The sequence below is a fragment of the Scophthalmus maximus genome, chromosome 1 (genome assembly GCF_022379125.1).
Source record: "Scophthalmus maximus strain ysfricsl-2021 chromosome 1, ASM2237912v1, whole genome shotgun sequence".
Lineage (NCBI taxonomy): Eukaryota > Metazoa > Chordata > Actinopteri > Pleuronectiformes > Scophthalmidae > Scophthalmus > Scophthalmus maximus.
Genome location: NC_061515.1, coordinates 5,728,934 through 5,747,455, shown reverse-complemented (window position 1 = coordinate 5,747,455; position 18,522 = coordinate 5,728,934). Strand labels below are relative to the sequence as shown.

Here is an 18,522-nt window from a genome sequence, read left to right as displayed (position 1 = left end):
ACATTAGATTTGTTAGTTTGTTAAATCCGTCTAATCCCACTGGATGGAAGTTTTATATGCAATCAATATATATCAATCTTACACATTAAGCCTTAATATTTTGAGTGTTTGTCAGTAGTTTTATTTTTTCTGTGCACAACTGATGACTGCTGCCAGTCTTTTTCTATATATCTTTTATATCTTTACCAAAAGAGCACGCTAATGAGTAGACACTGTTGTAGTATCTTCTGTTAATAGGGAGATTTACTTAGAAAATGAATGATGACCTGCATTTGTAAAAATTTCTGCCAATTCTCGGTTGAAAAAAAATCTCCAGTAGTTGTGTACAGTAAATCAAAGGGCTGCTTCTCCGCAACTTGCCCCCGTTTTGTCATCCTCCACTTTACTTTGACGCCACAGCAACTGGCTCGTACACTTCATGTTCCCACTGTCTGATTGACCCTGTCAGGTCATGTGATGAGGACGAGGAAGTGGAGTTGTATCACATGGTTGTCATGGCCGGAGTAGAGCAGACCCATTGAGTGCAACCCATTGGTGTGCACGTGGGTGAGGAAATGCATGGGAGTGCATTAGTAAAGATTGTGGGTGTGTATTAAACAGAATAACTCGTGGAATTTTTGCTCTAACGTGCAGGATAGTCACAGAAGTGTGGACGTGCACATACTTCGCATCTGATATTAACTATCACTGGTCAAATTGTCGGGGTTTGAGTGTGATTGATGACCTATGATAACCGCGTCAAACAAAGCAAAAAGTTCCACCTCCCGCTTTCAAGCATAATTAATTAAAAAAAAACTTAAGGTGTGTTAAATTCGCAGTAATGGATAACTCTGTGTGGTTGTTCGGCTGTTATGAAGATTTAGAAAAGGTCTATACTAATCTGCACATCTCACAGGATTAAACAGGAGAAGCATTTGGTCATGGTTGTGTGATGTGATGTGTCAGGTGAATGTTCCTCCTGTAAGCGTCTATTTTCACTGAAATTGTTAACATTTGATAACTCTGTGTCTGTCCCTGCTCCCTCGTCACCCCTCCGTCTTCAGCCCAGCCATGGCCTCTTGTTACAGCAGTGCTCTAGTCGTCACCACTGCTCCCTCTTCCTCTCCTGTACCCTTCTCTACGCCATCTACGCCTCCCTACACCCCCTCCTGCACCCCACGGCGCCTCTCCCTGTCTCTTTCCTTGGCTGAGTCCTCCACCAACCTTAGGGACTCCACCAAGACCACCAGCACCTCCCTCGGCCTGGTGCGCCTCCTGCTGGAGAACGGGATCTCTGCATCGGTGTATAACCCCCGGAGCTGGGACCGGGGGCTGGTCTCCAGCAGAGCTACAACACCCGATGGAAGAGCGCCGGCACAGAGGTGCGTGGACACACCAGGGGAGGCGGATGTCAGACACTTGGGGAGACGCCCGGACACCCTTCTCCTCCAGCCCTCCACCCCTCCCAACTCGCCTCGCTCCAAACCCGCCTCCTCTACCACGGCCGGCCCAGCTTTTCACTTCAGCCCTTCTGCTGAAGACAATCCATTCTATGACACCTTCCTCGCCTCTAAACCAGCTCGTACCATTCTGAGGGAGGTGCTGGCGGAGATGGAGAGGGAGCGAGGGGGGCAGACAGACGATGACAGCCAAACGGAGATGCTGAACCTGCGACTTGTGGACAAACTGAAAAGATTCCGTACCCTTGCTGCTTCGGAGTCATCTGGGAATACTCTTTTAGCCCCCTTTGGCTCCGCCGGACTGGGGAGCAGTGCACTGGGCGGGGGGCTCCCAGGATTGAACGCAGGACTGAGGAGGAATCGAAGCTATCCTGCCATGGTGGGGGCCAGTATGGCTATGAAAGACCCAGGAGGTCCCCCCAGCACACAGATACTTATACCACATACAGTGCAAACCCAAAATCCACAACACACAGTGCACAGGCAAGAAATGGGCAAAATACAAACGGATCACACGCTGGACACTAAGCCCCCACACCCACCACAGACACTACATGCGCTGGAAACAGTCTCACCGCAGACAATAATACAGAGACGCGCCCGGCCGACAAGCAATGGCCGACACAGTGACGATGAAACTGTGACATAAACAGGAAACGTTCAGTGTATTTACTTTGACGTCTGCACACACACTCTCACACATTCTACGATACAACACTCTGACATGACTACACATGCGCACACACACAATTCATTTACTAAACCAAATATTCATAACTATACAGACAGAGCAGATAAATGACAGTTCAATCACAGACGAAACTACATTTTTGTGATCCAGCTCATATTCCAACTGATTCATTCAAACCGTCTGATCAACATAAACCCGATGGAACAGTGGTGAATGAACCAGTCGTGGCTGCAACTGTTACACTGTGTGAAACTCAAAATGTCGGGATAATGAAGATGCAGTGTGTCGCCTTCCTTTGTCCTTTGTACTTGTATATTGTTTATGCAATATACTGTCATATATAGTCGGATATTAAAGGCGCAGTCTGGGCTTTCCCCAAACCTGTTTTTAGTCTTTTTTGTCTTTCCTGTCCACTGTTGGAAGAGAGGCAGCAACATGAATTTATGTACTGACCGAATATAGGATCCAGAAAAACATGTTCTCCTCTTGTGGTCATTGTAAACATGTCATCTGTAAAACCACCAACAGGACCAACAACAAACCAGATGTTTTTAAGCTTGGATTTTTTAAATTCCATTTGGTCTTTGTTAAAACGTCGTCATCCCAGTGTTCAGTCTGTGAAACAAGCTGTCTGGGTCAAGGACAGAGAGACTTCTGTTCGACGTCAACCAAAAGCCACGTCAAAAAAGGCTTTATCTAAAATCGGTGTCATCTTATGTTCGAGCCACTGTGGCACGTTTAAGCCTTTAATTGTTTCGCATCTGCATTGTATTGCACTGGAGTCAAATGGAAGTCATAAAGTCAAATACAGTGGCATTGGAGATTATTTTTTTCGACCAGCAAATCATTCTTTCCACTGTGTGTTTATGTAAAGAGTAGTTTGTGGGGGAAACCCTGAATGTGTCCTCTCGCTGTGACTGAATGTTCTAATGTGCCTAAAAACAGCGTGTGCGTTCTATTTGATTATTATTTGAATTTGTGTTTTGTTGGATGGTGTACAGTAGAGGAAGTGAATAAATGTGCAGATTGATTTCATTAGTGTCTGAACTTGCCGAGGGAGCCCCGCACACGTGTTGTATTTCATCTCCCATTGAGTTTAGAGTTCTTTTTGAAACAAGGGAAACATGTAGCACATGAATGGCAACACGGATTTGGTCCGGCTCTACAGACACCCCCCGATAAATACTTGACTGTTTTTTTTTTTCATTTTGGTGCTCGGCCCATCTTTCCATGCTAATCAAGTCAGTGTGAAGACCAAGTCTGAGGAGAACATATCGTTCCTTATAGAGCGAAATGCAGATGGGAGCCGGAAAGTTTTGTTTTCGATTTAAATCCTTGATTTAACTCATTTCTATACTGCTGGTGAAAGCAACAGTGCCCACATATTTATTTAGTCAGAATCAAACAAGTGTATGGGTGAAAAAATGAAAAGCAATATTAGAGACTTGCATTTTTCTGAATGTAACTGTAAAGGACCGTGACTCGAAGTATCCAAATGTTGGTTTCAAGAACAAGAGACTGAGCTTCTATCACATTTTGCTGCTGGGGGGGGAGTTTGTTGTCCAGTTGCTGTGTTCACCCGCAGGACTTTCCCTTTAGAAAAAGTTCTGATCTTTCTGTGAAACTGACTGGAAGAAGATGAAGTAAATCTAAATGCACGTGTGACATGAATCGCACACCTCTGTCCAAGTTATGTCACGTGTCCGACTCGTCGTGCCCTCAGGCCTCAGCTGATCATGTGGGTGGACATGGAGACGGGACCACCGACCGTTTGTCTGACTGAACCAAAGGACACAATGTCTGGCGCTGATGCTTCGCAGTGATCTGTTGAAGATTAGGGAATTGCATTGGCAAGGGATCATGAAATATATATTTGTCAAATATTTTGATTATTAGAGGCACATTTGTAACTGAATATGCACTGTGTATGTTTGAGTGGAGTAGTTTGGGCAGTTTTTATTTAATTTCAACTGACATTTTGACTCATTTTTGATTGGACAGTTTTATGTCGTCATGGTTACATGACAAACATCCAGTTAGTTTAGTTTACCTCAATACGGCTGCACATTTCGGAGAGAGACGAAAAATATAATCCGACAATTTATCCGACAATTTACAGTATTTAATAATGATACCAAGAGCTAAGACTAACGCGACAAGGTGTGTGTGTGTGTGTGTGTGTGCGTGTGTGCGTGCGTGCGCTTGTTTGTTTTCTCTGTCATTGAATCATCTGAATGTAAGTTATTACAAACAGTAATCATGCTGATATTTGTGTAAAGTACATTGATTTATCTTTATTCGTTTGTGTTAACGTCAGAGGGGTGATTATCATTACATTGTAAATGTATGCAACACATATAGCCATGACGCTTGGGGAAATTGATTTGTTTATTTTGAGTAACATGGGAAAGAAACTTTCTGTTCAGGGACTGAAGTGTTCTGCTCTACAGAACAAACTGTACCGTCAAAAGGAAAATAAATACATAAACTTTGACTCGTCAGCCTTATTCAGCAAAGAATAATCCTAACATCATTTAACATTATTTAAAACACTGCATCTTACCATTCTTATCCATCAGAAGTACACACTAAGAACACTGAGTAACTTTTCCAACTCTGGCCATTCCCGTTACGGTTTTCTTCCACAGGGAGGCAGTGTGTCTCGAGGAACAGCCCTGAGAGCTCAGACCTCACAAAATCACAGCCAACGCAAAGACCAGAAGAAAACAAACCAGCGTTGGTCGAGTAAATCCATATGTTTGGCCGGCTTCTATCACAGTCTGTCTTTTCTACAGCTTGACACTGTACAGTCATGTATCGCTCTTTTTCTACTCTCATAAATACATTTCATCTGCGTAAGAAGGAGGTCATTGTTTTGCAGTTAATAGGCAATGAATATGTTGTAGTCGACTTGATGTATCCGACTTCTTTGGCAGAACAGATGGAGATGTCGTGTGCAGCAAAATTATCACTTAAAAGTGGAGATTTGGCATATATTATCAATTTATTATTTATTTATTTATTTATTTATTTATTATCTTCTCTTTCTTAGTAACAAACCAGGCTTCAAAACCAGAAGTGAAAGCAGGGAGACAGAGTGTGTGTGTGTGTGTGTGTGTGTGTGTGTGTGTGTGTGTGTGTGTGTGTGTGTGTGTGTGTGTGTGTGTGTGTGTGTGTGTGTGTGTGTGTGTGTGTGTGTGTGTGTGTGTGTGTGTGTGTGTGTGTGTGTGTGTGTGTGTGTGTGTGTGTGTGTGTGTGTGTGTGTGTGTGTGGCCCCCGAGGGGAAATGAGAAAGAGAAAAGTATGAGCTGGAAGAAAATTTCTTTCCCTGTATGTGATGTCACAACATACATGTGACGCGTCACCACTCAAGTGTGACGTCACACAAATGTCACATTTGATTCCTTTGATGCTGCCCCTTTAGTGTGCCAACATTCGAAAAGAGAAACACTGCACCACTTACGGAAATTGGCTATAGTGAAACATTATGACATCTTCGGCAGCAAATAGTTTAAACACGTCTCTGAGCTGTTCCGAGGCGCCAGACACGTCGCACCGCCTCTCCATGGCAGCGGCTGCAGACACAGTCGATCCGCAGTCCAAGTCCCTGCGAAGTGTCCACAAGCGGGAGGGCTGCGGCTGCAGTACCTGTCACGAGCTCCTGCAGAAGCTGGCAGAGTCTGAGCACCTGACGCAGCTGCTGCAGACAGAGATCCAGAGTCTGTTGGCAACTGTGCAGGACCTGCGGAGGAGGGAGAACTGTCTGAGACACCACAATACGCACACGGAGTTCCTCCTGCTCGACAGCGAGGCCGAGATTAAAAATGTGCACGCCGTCATTCATGTCCTGCGGGAGAACGAGAAAGGCATAAATAGCACGGTGACGCAGCTCGCCGCTGAGGTGGAGCTCCTTGAAAACCAGGACAAGAGAAACCAGGGGGAGATACGAACTCTGAGAGCAAACTGCGACGAGGTCACGGAGAAGCTGACCCGCATGGAGTCTCTCATGGAGAAGAAAGAGGCGCAGCTCAAGAAGTTGACTCGGGCGCGGCACGATCGCCAGGAACATGTCGACTTTCTGAGTGAGCACAATCACAAGGTCGTGGCCGAGCTGGTCCGACTCGAGTCTCTGAGGGAGAAACAAAAGAACGACCACCAAGACCTGAGGACGTCGGCGGAAAATTGTCAGCACCAACTGGAGAACGCCGAGTCGCTCATCCTGATCAGGGAAGAGCTGATAACAAAGCTTCGGAGGGAAATTGCCTACAATCGGCAAACTATAGAGGAGTATGCTATAATCACAGGGGATTTGAAAAAATCAGTCCGCGAACTGAAGGCCCAACTGGAGAGGAGGGAGGAGGAGCACACCCTGGCCGGCATAGGTCGTCTCGGAGAGACGTCGTGGAACGCGGAGTGTCGCGCGGCTCGGGTTCCGCTGCAGGAGCCTCCGGCTCCGCAGAAGCCTCCTGCAGCAGAAGCCCGTTGGCGTCACTGCCGCAAGTGGTCGCTCAAGGTGGCTTTGTGCACCACTGGCATCGCCGTCTGCATCCTCGCTCCTGCTATCTTGGCTTCCGGCCTGTCTTGCAACTGCGACATTGTCTACGAGCTGACACACGCAGTCTGCCGCAGCCTGTAGTTCCCCAACCAAACAGGACGGACCAGGTAAACAAGACGAGAATAATACAGAACTGCATTTCCTGCCGCACATCCAGGTAACATGCTGCTCCTCTTCCCCCACTAAAAGAGACAGGGGCCAGTGCGGCCGGAGGCTGCCTAGATCGGTGGCAGATTCCAAGCTCGCAGTGTTCAACGAGGTGACCAAACCAAAAAATATTTTGGAAGATTCATTTTGCATTTATTAATCGGCGGTGTAGCGCTTGGCGCTGTCGCCTCACAGCAAGAAGGTTCTCTCTGGGTTCTTTCCTTCCACAGACCAGAGACGTGCAGATTGGGCTGATTGGAGACTCTAAGTTCACCGTGGGTGTGAATCTGAGAGTGAATGGTTGCGTGTCTGTATGTTGACCCCGACATACGCTGGTGACCTGTCCATGGTGAACCCCGCCCTCCCGCCCAATGTCAGCCGGGATTGACTCCAGCTCCCCCGCGACCCTTAACGGATAAAGCGGTACAGATAATGGATGGATGGATGGATGGAAAAGCATAAAGGTCTGGATGTAATTGAAAAAAACTGAGGTCATTGTACTTGGCCCTGTGCTCCAGCCAGAGCCGTCACTCGTAGCCTAAGTTCCACCCACATAAAAAGTGGGAGGGGCCACAACGACCCAGAACTGAAGCATGTTTGTTTTCAAAAGCATATTTGAATAATTTATTCAGTTTATTTCAATGCTCCTGATATAAGCAACAGTTACCATGTAGTTGTTTAGTCACAATCACAGTTCATGGGTGAAAAAATGTAAAGCAATATTAGACTTGTATTTTTCTGAATGTAACTGAAAGGAGAATGACTTGAAGTATCCAAATGATACATTACATTACATTCATTTCGCTGACGCCTTCGTCCAAAGCGACTTACAACAAGTGTAAACCGTGACGATATTACCCAAAAAGTGTAAGAATCAAGAGAGATCATGAACATTTATCAAACAGTGGAAAAAAACAGCTTCTAATGCTCATTTCAGATTTTTTTTTAAATTTAATTTAATTAAAATTCACTAAGGACTGAGCTGCAAGCTGAACAGGTGAGTTTTCAGGTGAGGGGAGCGGTGTAAGGTGGGAGAATTTTGCAAGGTCGAAGATCAACCGGGCCGCCGCACTGTGGAGGAGCCGCAGAGGTCGAGCGGCACATGTCGGCAGACGAGCTAGGACGGAGTTGCAGTGGTCCGAGATGTGAGATGTCAAGAGCCTGCACCAAGACCTGCGTCGCCTGCTCGGTGAGGAACGGACGTGTCCTCCTGACGTTGTGGAGGACGAATCTGCAGGAGCTGGTGGTCACTGTGATGTTGGTCGCGAAGGACAGACGGTCGTCCGGTGCCGCATCCGGATTCCTTGCAGCCGTAGCAGGGGTCACCACAGAGTTGTCAAGGGGCGATGGAGAGGTCCTTGCTGGGAGGAAGAGCATCTCAGACTTGTCCAGACTGAGCTTGGGGCGGTGCGTCGACGTCCACCGAGGGAATGGCAGCTGGACATGCAGAGATTCGTGCGGCCACCTGGGTTTCAGATTGTGGAAAAGGACCAAACGAGTTGGGTGTCATCTGCGTAGCTGTAGTAGGAAATGCCGTGTGAGTGACTAACAGAGCCTAATGACCTGGTGTACCACGAGGAGAGGAGGGTGGTTTTAAGACTTCCCCTTTAGAAAATGTTCTAATCGTCCTGTGAAACTGACTGGGCTGTTTGAGAGGAGATATTCACAAGCAATATGAGTCGCACCTTGGTGGCGACAGAAACACTTCTGTCCAGGTGAAGTTATTTCACACATCCGATTCCTCGTACCCTCATGTGGGACATCGGGGCTTGACCACCGACCGCTTGTCTGACTGAGCGAAAGGACAAAATGATGCTTCGCAGTGATCTGTTGAAATCCTTCATTATTATGGAATTACATTCGCAGTGTTAAGTGAATGTTTGAGTGGAGTGGTTTTGGAAATTTTACTGTATTTATTTTCAATTGATATTTTGATTCATTTTTTGATTGGACAGTTTTATGTTTGTCATGGTTACATATAGTTTAGTTTACCTCATTACAGCTGCACATTGTGGAGAGACAACAAAAACAATTTACAATATTTAATAATGATACCAAGAGCAAAGACTAACGAGACAAGGAGTGTGTGTGTGTGTGTGTGTGTGTGTGTGTGTGTGTGTGTGTGTGTGTGTGTGTGTGTGTGTGTGTGTGTGTGTGTGTGTGTGTGTGTGTGTGTGTGTGTGTGTATGTGCTTGCTTTTTTTTATTTATTTCTGTGTTCAGATGATTCAAGTGACAACAGTTATCATGCTGATATTTGTGTACAGTGAGTTGATTTATCACTTTAAGTTTGTATTTGTATCAGAGGGGCGATCAGTAGAGAAAAGAGAGGAAATGGATTTGTTCATTTTGAGTAACGTGGGAAAGAAAGTTTCTGTTCAGAGACTGAAGTCTTCTGCTCTACAGAACAAACTGTACCATCAAAAAGAAAATAAATGCATAAACTCTGACCTGTTGGCTTTATTCATTAAAGAATGTTATATATCTTTAGGTCTTTAAAACAGCTTTGACACCTCTGCTCACGGGATCCCGGCGTTGCACAGAAGACATCTCAGAATATTCAGAGCGGATTAACTGATGATTTTTTATAAAGCTGGAAATGCTCTAACAGAGTTTAGATGTTCGTCAGTCATTTTGACGTACAGTCTATGAATGGAGATGATGAAGCTCCGTGGCTCCTCTCCCGAAGAAGCAGGCGTCCAAATAAGATGACTCCAAGAGCACAACGCAGAAGGATCAGTGAGGTCGGTAACAAAAAAAACCAAAAGTCTATTAAAGAATCACTGTTCATGAGTCGACCACACGCAAATCAGTCGGTCTGACACTCCACAACAAGAGATGTGATGAAACATACTGTAGGTCCAATTGTTTTGGAAGGACATGAGCACTAAATGACTCGACCTCGTGGAGGGGGAAATGAATTCCCGAGTTTATCGAGGTTATCTCACGGCTGAGGCTCAGTAGAAGAAATACACAACAGACTCATTGCCTTTACAGTAAACTCCGATCTCATCTCACCCTTCATATCCATTACAAGTACACACTAGGAACACTGAGTAACTTCTCCAAGTCGGTCCATTCCAGTTATGGCTTTATTCCACAGGGAGGCAGTGTGTCTCAAGGAACAGCCCTGAGAGCCCAGACCTCACAAAATCCCAGCCAACGCAAAGACCAGAAGAAAACAAACCAGCCTTGAAAGATTAAGACTCGCGTCCAGTGTTGGAAGAACAAATCCATGTGTTTGGCCTCAGAGGGAAACTTCTTCTTCGGCTTCTCTTACAGTCTGTCTTTTTCTACAGCTTGACACCATACAGAGTCCTGTCTTCTCTTACGAACACATTTCATCTGCATAGGAAGGAGGTACGGCGTCTTACTTGTCATATCTTACTGCTTTGGCAAAAACCGGATTCAGATCCCAGAAGTTGTGAGATTAGGGAGACAGAGTGAGAGATGAGAGAGAAGACAGTAGGACTGCTCTCCAAGTGCATAATGGAGATGAAAATGAAAATGACGGGAGGGGACAGATGGATAAACGCAGAACTGGACGGTCGTGAAACGGTCTCGGATGCCTGGTGGGACTAACAGGTGTGTGTGTGTGTGTGTGTGTGTGTGGCCCCCGAGGGGAAATGAGAACATTGTGTAGAGTTGAGTCAGCCAGGGCAGAAAAGTATGAGCTGGAAGAAAACTTCTTTCCCTGGTTCCTGTGGGTCGGCCCCTTACATCTGGTCATCAGGGGAGGAAGGCCATCAGACGGAACGAAAGAGAAAAAAAAAAAGGTCAGATGAGTGGTCATCGTGGAGGAGAACACATCAACGAAACAAGTCTCCTTGGGCCTGTATGTCCTTCCAGACTCTGCCACTGCCGTATATGACAGCAGCAAGGAGGGAAGGACCACGTCACGAGAGAGTCCGAGATGTGGCGCTGTGTGACCGCACGGCCGAGGTCCTCCAGCCATGACGCCTCGCGCCCTGAACAGAAGGAGGGCTGAGTAATCAACCCCAGTGCTGCCAGAGAAGCTCAAACGGAGGCCGAGTATGGACCGCATTTCTTGGGACAAATCGAAACGGTGATGTCACCGCTGACGCGTGACATCACGCGCGCGTGTGACGTGTCACCACTGACGCGTCGCATCGCACGTACGTGACATCACACACAGACGTCACATTTGATTCCTTTGATGTCGCCCCTTTGGTGCGCCGCCATTCACAAACGCTGAGCAAGACGCGCCACCTGCGGAAAATTGGCTCCAGGGCAACAGCATGACGAGTTTGGCGCAAAATAGTTTAGACGCGTCTCTGAGCTGTTCGGAGGCGCCAGACACGTCGCACCGCCTCTCCATGTCAGCGGCTGCGGACACAGTCGATCCGCAGTCCGAGTGCCTGCGAGGTGTCCACAAGCGGGAGGGCTGCGGCTGCAGTACCTGTCACGAGCTCCTGCAGAAGCTGGCAGAGTCTGATCACCTGACGCAGCTGCTGCAGACAGAGATCCAGAGTCTGTCGGCAACTGTGCAGGACCTGCGGAGGAGGGAGAACTGTCTGAGACACCACAATACGCACACGGAGTTCCTCCTGCTCGACAGCGAGGCCGAGAATGAGAGCCAGTGCAAGAGAAATCTGGGGGAGATACAAATTCTGAGAGCGCACGTGTTGGCGCTTCGGAACCAGTTAGACGCTCAGGCGGGCCTCAACGGCGATGAGGTGACAGAGAAGCTGGCCCGCATGGAGTCTCTCATGGAGAAGAAAGAGGAGCAGCTCAGGAAGTTGACGAAAGCGCTGCGCGACCGCCAGGAACACGAGGAGTTTCTGAGTGAGCACAATCAAAAAGTCGTGGCCGAGCTGGTCCGACTCGAGTCTCTGAGGGAGAAGCAAAACAATGACAACCGAGAGCTGAAGACAACGGTGGCATATTGTCAGCGGCAATTGGAGAAAGCCGAGTCGCTCATCCTGATCAGGGAAGAGCTGATAACAAAGCTCGGCACGGAAATTGCCTACAATCGGCAAACTATCGAGGAGTATGCTATACTCACGGGGGATTTGAAAAAATCAGTCCATAAACTGAAGGCCCAACTGGAGAGGAGGGAGGAGGAGCACACCCTGGCCGGCATAGATCATCTCGGAGAGAAGTCGTGGAACGTGGAGTGTCGCGCCGCTGGGGATTTGCCGCGAGAGCCTCCGGCTCCGCAGGAGTCTCCTGCGGAGCCGGAGGCTCCCGCGGTAAAACCCAGTTACTGTTGGAAATGGTCGCTGAGAGTAGCTTTGTGCACCACCGGCATCGCCTTCTTTATCCTTACTCCTGTTATCTTGGCCTCTGGCCTGTCCTGCAACTGCGACATTGCCTACGAGCTGGCACAGGCATTCTGCAGCTTTTACAACACATAAATCTTACACAGGGCTGCACGGTGGTGTAGTGGTTGGCACCTTCGCCTCACAGCAAGAAGGTTCTGGGTTCGAATCCCGGTTCAACCAGGGCCTTTCTGTGTGGAGTTTGCATGTTCTCCCCGTGCATGCGTGGGTTCTCTCCGGGTTCTCCGGCTTCCTCCCACAGTCCAGAGACATGCAGAATGGGGTCAGGTTCATTGGAGACTCTAAATTGACCGTAGGTGTGAATGTGAGAGTGAATGATTGTCCGTCTCTGTATGTGGCCCTGCGATAGGCTGGCGACCTCTCCAGGGTGTACCCCGCCTCTCGCCCAATGTTAGCAGGGATTGGCTCCAGCGACCCCCGGCGACCCTTAAATGGATAAAGCGGTAGACGATGAATGAATGAATGAATGAAAAATCTTACATATTCGGCTGTGATATTTTTTCATCAGTTATCAGTCTGTTGGCGATGTCGTCTTCCGGGTACTTGTCGTCCTCCGCCGTCTCCATCCCCCAGAATGAAAAGGGGCTGCGAAGCTGCCCCCTTTATCCCTAAAGTCGATCACTACATCTCTGGTCTTGTCCACATCCAGCAGCTGTGCACCAGAGCTCTGTACTCCTCCTCCCGTCCGTTCCTCTTGCACCCGACCTCTGCAGACTGAGTCATCAGAAAACCTCTGCAAGTGGCACAACTCAAGAGTTGTCCTGAAAGTTGGTGGTGTACAAGGGGAAGAGGAGAGGACACAGCAATGTCGCCTGTGGCGCTCCTGTTCCAATCACCAACATGTCAGACAGAACACGCCCGTCACGTAGTCGGGGATCCAGGGGATGATGGATGCGCCGACACTCATCACCAGCAGTCTGTGTCCCAGTAGCCGTGACTGGATGGTGTTGAAAGCGCTGGAGAAATCAAAGAATGTGATTCTCACAGTGCCGCCAAACCCCATCCAGGTGCGAACGGGCCGGCTGCAGCACCCAGAAGGGGATGACAGGCAAACTGTAGAGCAGGGGAGGAGGTCCAGTTAGAGGCCCGGAACATCATAATGTCTAACCTGCATTATGATTCAGTGCCTTGTTGAAGTAGGCCGGTTGTATCGACATCTGGCCTGATTGTCAACAACTGACTGTCAAATCACATGAAGAAAAAAGGCCTTTTAATCATTAACGTTTCAACAACGTTAAATTCACAAGTACTCCAATAATGTTCTCTTCTCACTTCAAGTGAAATAATGACTGTATTTAAAAAGTAAAATACAAAACACATGGCTCTGAAAATGTGCATCTTATAACAGTCTCGGAACACAAGACATGGGTGGCGAAAGCAGCACATTAAAAATGCAACAGAACACTGAAATAACAACATTCTCTCACAGCTTTTTATGCAATCATTCTGTCGGGAATGGAGTCGTGCCGAGGGTGTGTACGTAGTGTGTGTGTGTGTGTGTGTGTGAGAATGTGCTGTGCCAGTTTGTCTTACTATAATAAATGCAGCAGCGCCTCAGGTTGGAAGAGAAGTCTCGGTGAGTCCTTTGCGGTCTCAAGGTTGATCTTGAGGTCGTTGCTCAAGATCAACCTTGAGCGACGACCTCACCTGCGTGGCCTCAGGTGGGCCAACACCAGCCTCTCCTGCACCTCCATCCCATGACACGTGAGGGCAACTGGTCGGCATAGTCGTTGAGGCCGGATGGAGTCGACTCGACTCGAACCAGGCAGGACTTCTTCCACAGCACCGGGACCCTCTCCTGACCCAGGCCCGCAGGTCGAAGAGATGCTGCAGTGCAGCGGACACCTGGCTGCCACAGGTCTTCAGAAGCCTGGGGCTGATGCCGTCGGGTCCTTCCGCACTTGGCCCTGAACACCTCAGAGAAACGTTATCTGACCGTATGGTTACTTTGGATGGCAGAACCTTGGCCTCCAGCTCTACTGTAAGGACGGGGACATGAGTCTTGTGTCTCTTGTGTCCAGGAGGCAGACACCCTCTCCACATTGAAAATTACACTCAGACCTTTCCTCTTTGAAGAAGCTCACCGTTCGAGCTTCTCAGGCAAGGCCCCCGGACCACCCTGTTCGGCCTAGACTGCCGGGGGAACTCCCAACAGGCTTAGCCGGCTGCCTCCGCGACCGGATCTCGAATAAGCGGAAGGAAATGGATGGATGGACGACTGTATATTTGTTTGATGAAGGTCTCTGGACCAAACCATTGTCTGGATTAAGTGAGTCATGTGCAGTGTGAGGGATGCAACTTTTTCTATTTTTTTCAAGTCAATCGTTTTGGATCATGCACACCTTTCACTAAGACGATCATGATATTGATTTCTAAGTGGACAGCCCCTCTGCCCAACAATGGCCCCATTTCAAATGTGGGTCATACGTATTACAGCACGTCACAAAATAATGAATTACTTTGACTGTCTTTTAAAGACATATTTTACTCCTCTGTTTACAGTAAATATTGAATGTAATTTGTGTAACCATCGCATAACCACTTTAGACAGCTGTCAAACAGCTGCAATTGAGATCACGTTTATAATCATACTATAATTCCAGGAATCACTGTCCCTCTGTCTGTCTGTCAGTCTCAACAGTACACGTTATCGTGACAAGCTACACTATAGTCCAATTAGTGGATTTATGCATGAAAATAAATGAATATAATCATATCATATAACATCACATATGTTTTTGAATTACTTAACGCCGCATTTACGATCAAAAACACACACTACATCAAAAATAAAGAGTAGATAAACCCAACGGGTGTAGTAGTTTGGAAAATAAAATATTCGTAATACTTCGCAAAACGCAATATACCCAACTTAGAAAAGATCACAGGTAACTCCAGAGTAATTATGGCATGCGTTGGCTGTAATCATGTTTTTTATGGATGGACCCTTCACACCTGCTATTCTCATATGACCCCATGTTAATTACTCTGTGGATAGACTGCGACATTATACTTGTGAACTAAGCTTTTTGTCTTTGATTATTCACTCCATCAATTCTCTGTGGTCACTCTTTTTCTTTGTCACCCATCCACACACAAAGCCAAAGGGTCTAAAGTGCGGCCATTAGAGGTTTTCCCGTTTCGTGTAACAATGTGAAACATATGTTCTCTTGTCAGCAGGAAGTAATAAATCTGTGAGTGAACACGTGAGATATGTACTGTTGCTTTGAGTGATAGGAATTATTCAAGTGCATCGTTCATACGTAGATGAAACTTTGCTCCTGGGACTGAATGTTAATACTGAATATTTTACTTGACTTGTCAAGGGACAGTTCTATTATATTTTCTTTAAGTCTAAGCGAGTTCAATTTTATTAAACTCTTGGAAATGTTAACATTTTTAAGATGGCTCCTACAATGAAGTTCTCTTCCGTGATCTTTCCAAAGAGGCAATATAACATTGTAATCCCTGCACAGCTTGACTGGATGTTTGTCGGTGATTTAGGGCTTCTTTGAGGCTGACTCCCCTAATCCCGTCTGTGGCTCCGTGACGGAGCAGTTCCGTCAGGACCACTAGAGTCAAAATGACTTTGTTTCAATAATTGATGTGTGCTGGCATGGAGATCCTCTGCTTTCAGCTGTGTACTGGGTCGTGACCGAGCTCGACCTCACTGCCTGTCTGGACCCACGCTCTGCTGATCAAAAGTCATTTCAGAAGTATAGCGCCACATTTATAATCAGTCCGTTTTTAAAATATAACGTGCATTAAGTTTTACAGTACTCCATAAATGTTCACTAGAATCGACCTGGCACCTGTGGCCTTGAACAATGAAACACAACCGTAGCCATGCGGCCGAGCAGCAAGCTTGGATTCCACCATCTTGTTTGTAGGTTGTTGTTGTTCATTTGTTAGATTAGATATTGTTTGTTTTCAACCTATCTTTTAAATACATGTCTCTAAATATACAGGCTGGTCTATTTAATGCTGCATATGAGTGAGTATTGTCAACCTCTAACTGGTAAAATCCTTCAACCTTTGCCAACTACCAATATGAAAGTGATGTCGGTTGTAGTTATTTATTCAATTGTTAATCAGAATTCCTAATTGATACTAAGTGTACAGTAGTCAATCAGACTAAATCAGTAAATTGGCTTTAATTTGCCACCTGAAATCAATCAATCAATCAAATGATAACTTAAGGAGGTGATGCCCCAAGGCAAGGGGCACCACTTCCTTAAGTTATCATTTGACAGTCATTTTTTTTTAAAATATTGTATTATTTTTTTTATGAACTTAACTGATAAGATGTTACACCTATAGAGCTCCACCAAATTTTGAGACAATATGAGCACAAGATAACTATAGTACCTAATTTTTTCATGATTGCTTATTTTCACTGCAACATCATTCATGTGATTAGCAGCAGGCCCCCGAAGGACCGACAAAATGAGAGTTAATGTCGCCCCCCCCCCCCCCACACACACACACACACACTCATTACTGTTTCCTTGTGACATTTTTAACCAACAATATTCGCATCTTATTATGAGAGTTTGCCACAAAGCAAATTGAATCAAGTCAAATAAAACAGAATTGCATTTCTGTCAGTCTGCCCGGGAAACAAACATCAGCTGACATTAGACCCCGTCTGTCTTTCTCGGGGTGCAGGGTCTTTTCATCCTGAGACAGTGCGGTAGGTTTCCTGATTGGCTGCCTGTCAATGCACTGCTTACACAATAGTCCACCACAGTCAATGCAAACCTTCACAACACAGGGGCCATTACTCAGCAGGTAATGTTACACATTCCATGTCCGAAAAGTAAAAGGCTTAATAGTTTGCCTGACTCCAGGTATTTTTTCGATCACACAGTTGTCAGTGTGTGTTTCTCTGATCCAGGGTCGTAGAACAACAATTGATCCCGACCCTAGATGCAGTGTCTTCCTCACTCATTCTCCAAGGTGTTGTGAGGTTTCCTGTTGAGGAATGCCACTGTGGTGACATTTCCTGCACAAGGTTATATTTAGCAGGATCGTCTCGTCTCACCTGCGTCACGAGAAGGATGTAGAACAAGATGACCTGACATGAGGACAGAGTTGTCCCTCTTATTTATTCATGTGTGTGTGTGTGTGTGTGTGTGTGTGTGTGAGAGAGAGAGAGTGGAATCATGTTTGTCAGATCATAGACAGTCGTATATCCTATACAATCGTGAAATAACATAAGATATACGATCAAACCGAAGAACAAAGTGAGGGAACACACTAACAACAACGACTTTAGACCAATGTGTCACTTATACGATAGTAAAAACTTGTAGGGAAGATGACGCGTGAACCCGCACGAAAGCAGCTTTGTGAGAAAGGCGTCATTCGTCAAAATGCGTTTCATAATGCCGTTAGGAACAATCTACGTGAACAGATTTATAGTGGCTGTGAGGCAGCATGGCCATTTTGCCTCGGCAGATTGGTTATTTGCAGCTATACGTTGTGTTTTTATGTCGAACATAGGTATTTATTTGTTGAGAGTTTCGCTGAGATATGTCTGGTATTTCTTCATACGCCCCCTTGGTGGCCTCACCAAAATGCTCACCTAGTCGCACTATACTGTAATGGCGGCAGGGCTGTCAGGTCACATTGCCGTCATCATGACGCCATGTACACAAGACTGATGTGACTAAACACTAGAGTCATACCATGGATGCTGCACATCAGTGTGTGCAACTGAGGGAGACATTTTAAGACAGTGTAGAAGAAGCGAAATGATTTTCCTAGCCGGTGTACGTCCGGACATGGTGCCAACATTTTGGAGAAGTCGGAGGAAGGATCTAAAGGAGGATGGTAAGTTTATACCTTCCAGCCAATCATCCCTCAGAGTCGCTGTAGGTCTCGATGTCCTTTAATAATATCTTAACCCTCCATCTTCTGTTTGGACGCTGCCACTAGTTTCTGGTCTTCAAGAGGCTGCGATTGTTCCACACCGCAACAATCGATTTTCACAGTGATGTAAATTGGTGTTGTGCTGTTTAGCTGCCGAGACCACTCACACTATCTGACGCTAATGTGAATGGGCCGCAAAAGCATTTTATTGTATTCATAATCAATACAACCACCGTTATGACTCTTTATTGGGCCTACATCAATAAATAAAATATGTATTTTTCATTCTTATTCTTTCATTTACTCCAAGGGGTTAAGATAAAACATCTTTTTCGCTATATAACGCAGATAGAAACTGTGATACTGACACATCTGGATATTATATTTTGGCCTGTTTATTCAGCCAACACAATCAAACTATTGCTACCAATCACCGCAGACGTTGTATGTTGAAGCTTTCTTTTAAAAACATAACACCAGGATAACATTCAATGAATTCTATTTTGACCAATTA

The 18,522-nt window shown here is 46.2% G+C and overlaps 2 protein-coding genes across 9 annotated transcripts in view; both read left to right on the top strand.

Annotated features, from left to right (window-relative positions):
• trak1a (trafficking protein, kinesin binding 1a) overlaps positions 1-4,624 on the top strand; it is a 33,068-nt gene extending 28,444 nt beyond the window's left edge. For 5 of the 6 annotated variants that reach the window (XM_035616857.2, XM_035616769.2, XM_035616613.2 and 2 more), the window contains one exon: positions 1,044-4,624. In XM_035616857.2, coding sequence (XP_035472750.1) covers positions 1,044-2,088 — 1,045 coding nt within the window. In that variant the 3' untranslated portion in view covers positions 2,089-4,624. Of the gene's footprint in view, positions 1-448; positions 547-1,043 lie in introns of all 6 variants that reach the window. The other variant, XM_035616946.2, reaches the window with a different exon arrangement.
• Positions 4,625-5,443: 819 nt separating this feature from the next.
• On the top strand, positions 5,444-9,281 carry LOC118289958 (protein MLP1-like). Of its 3 annotated transcripts, XR_004786324.2 has the most exons (3): positions 5,444-6,792; positions 6,875-6,944; positions 7,063-9,281. XR_004786324.2 is itself a non-coding variant. In XM_035617295.2 (2 exons), exon 1 carries the CDS (start codon positions 5,618-5,620, stop codon positions 6,764-6,766), a length of 1,149 nt encoding a protein of 382 aa, XP_035473188.2. In that variant the 5' UTR covers positions 5,444-5,617; the 3' UTR covers positions 6,767-6,792; positions 6,875-9,281. The 3 variants fall into 3 exon arrangements, 1 of the variants encoding a protein (XP_035473188.2); XM_035617295.2 differs by having other exon boundaries at positions 6,875-9,281; XR_007030758.1 differs by having other exon boundaries at positions 5,446-6,944.
• The last annotated feature ends 9,241 nt before the right edge of the window (positions 9,282-18,522 follow it).

Coding starts and splice junctions, on each gene's coding strand:
- LOC118289958 (XM_035617295.2), top strand. CDS start 5,618: ATGACATCTTCGGCAGCAAATAGTTTAAACACGTCTCTGAGCTGTTCC.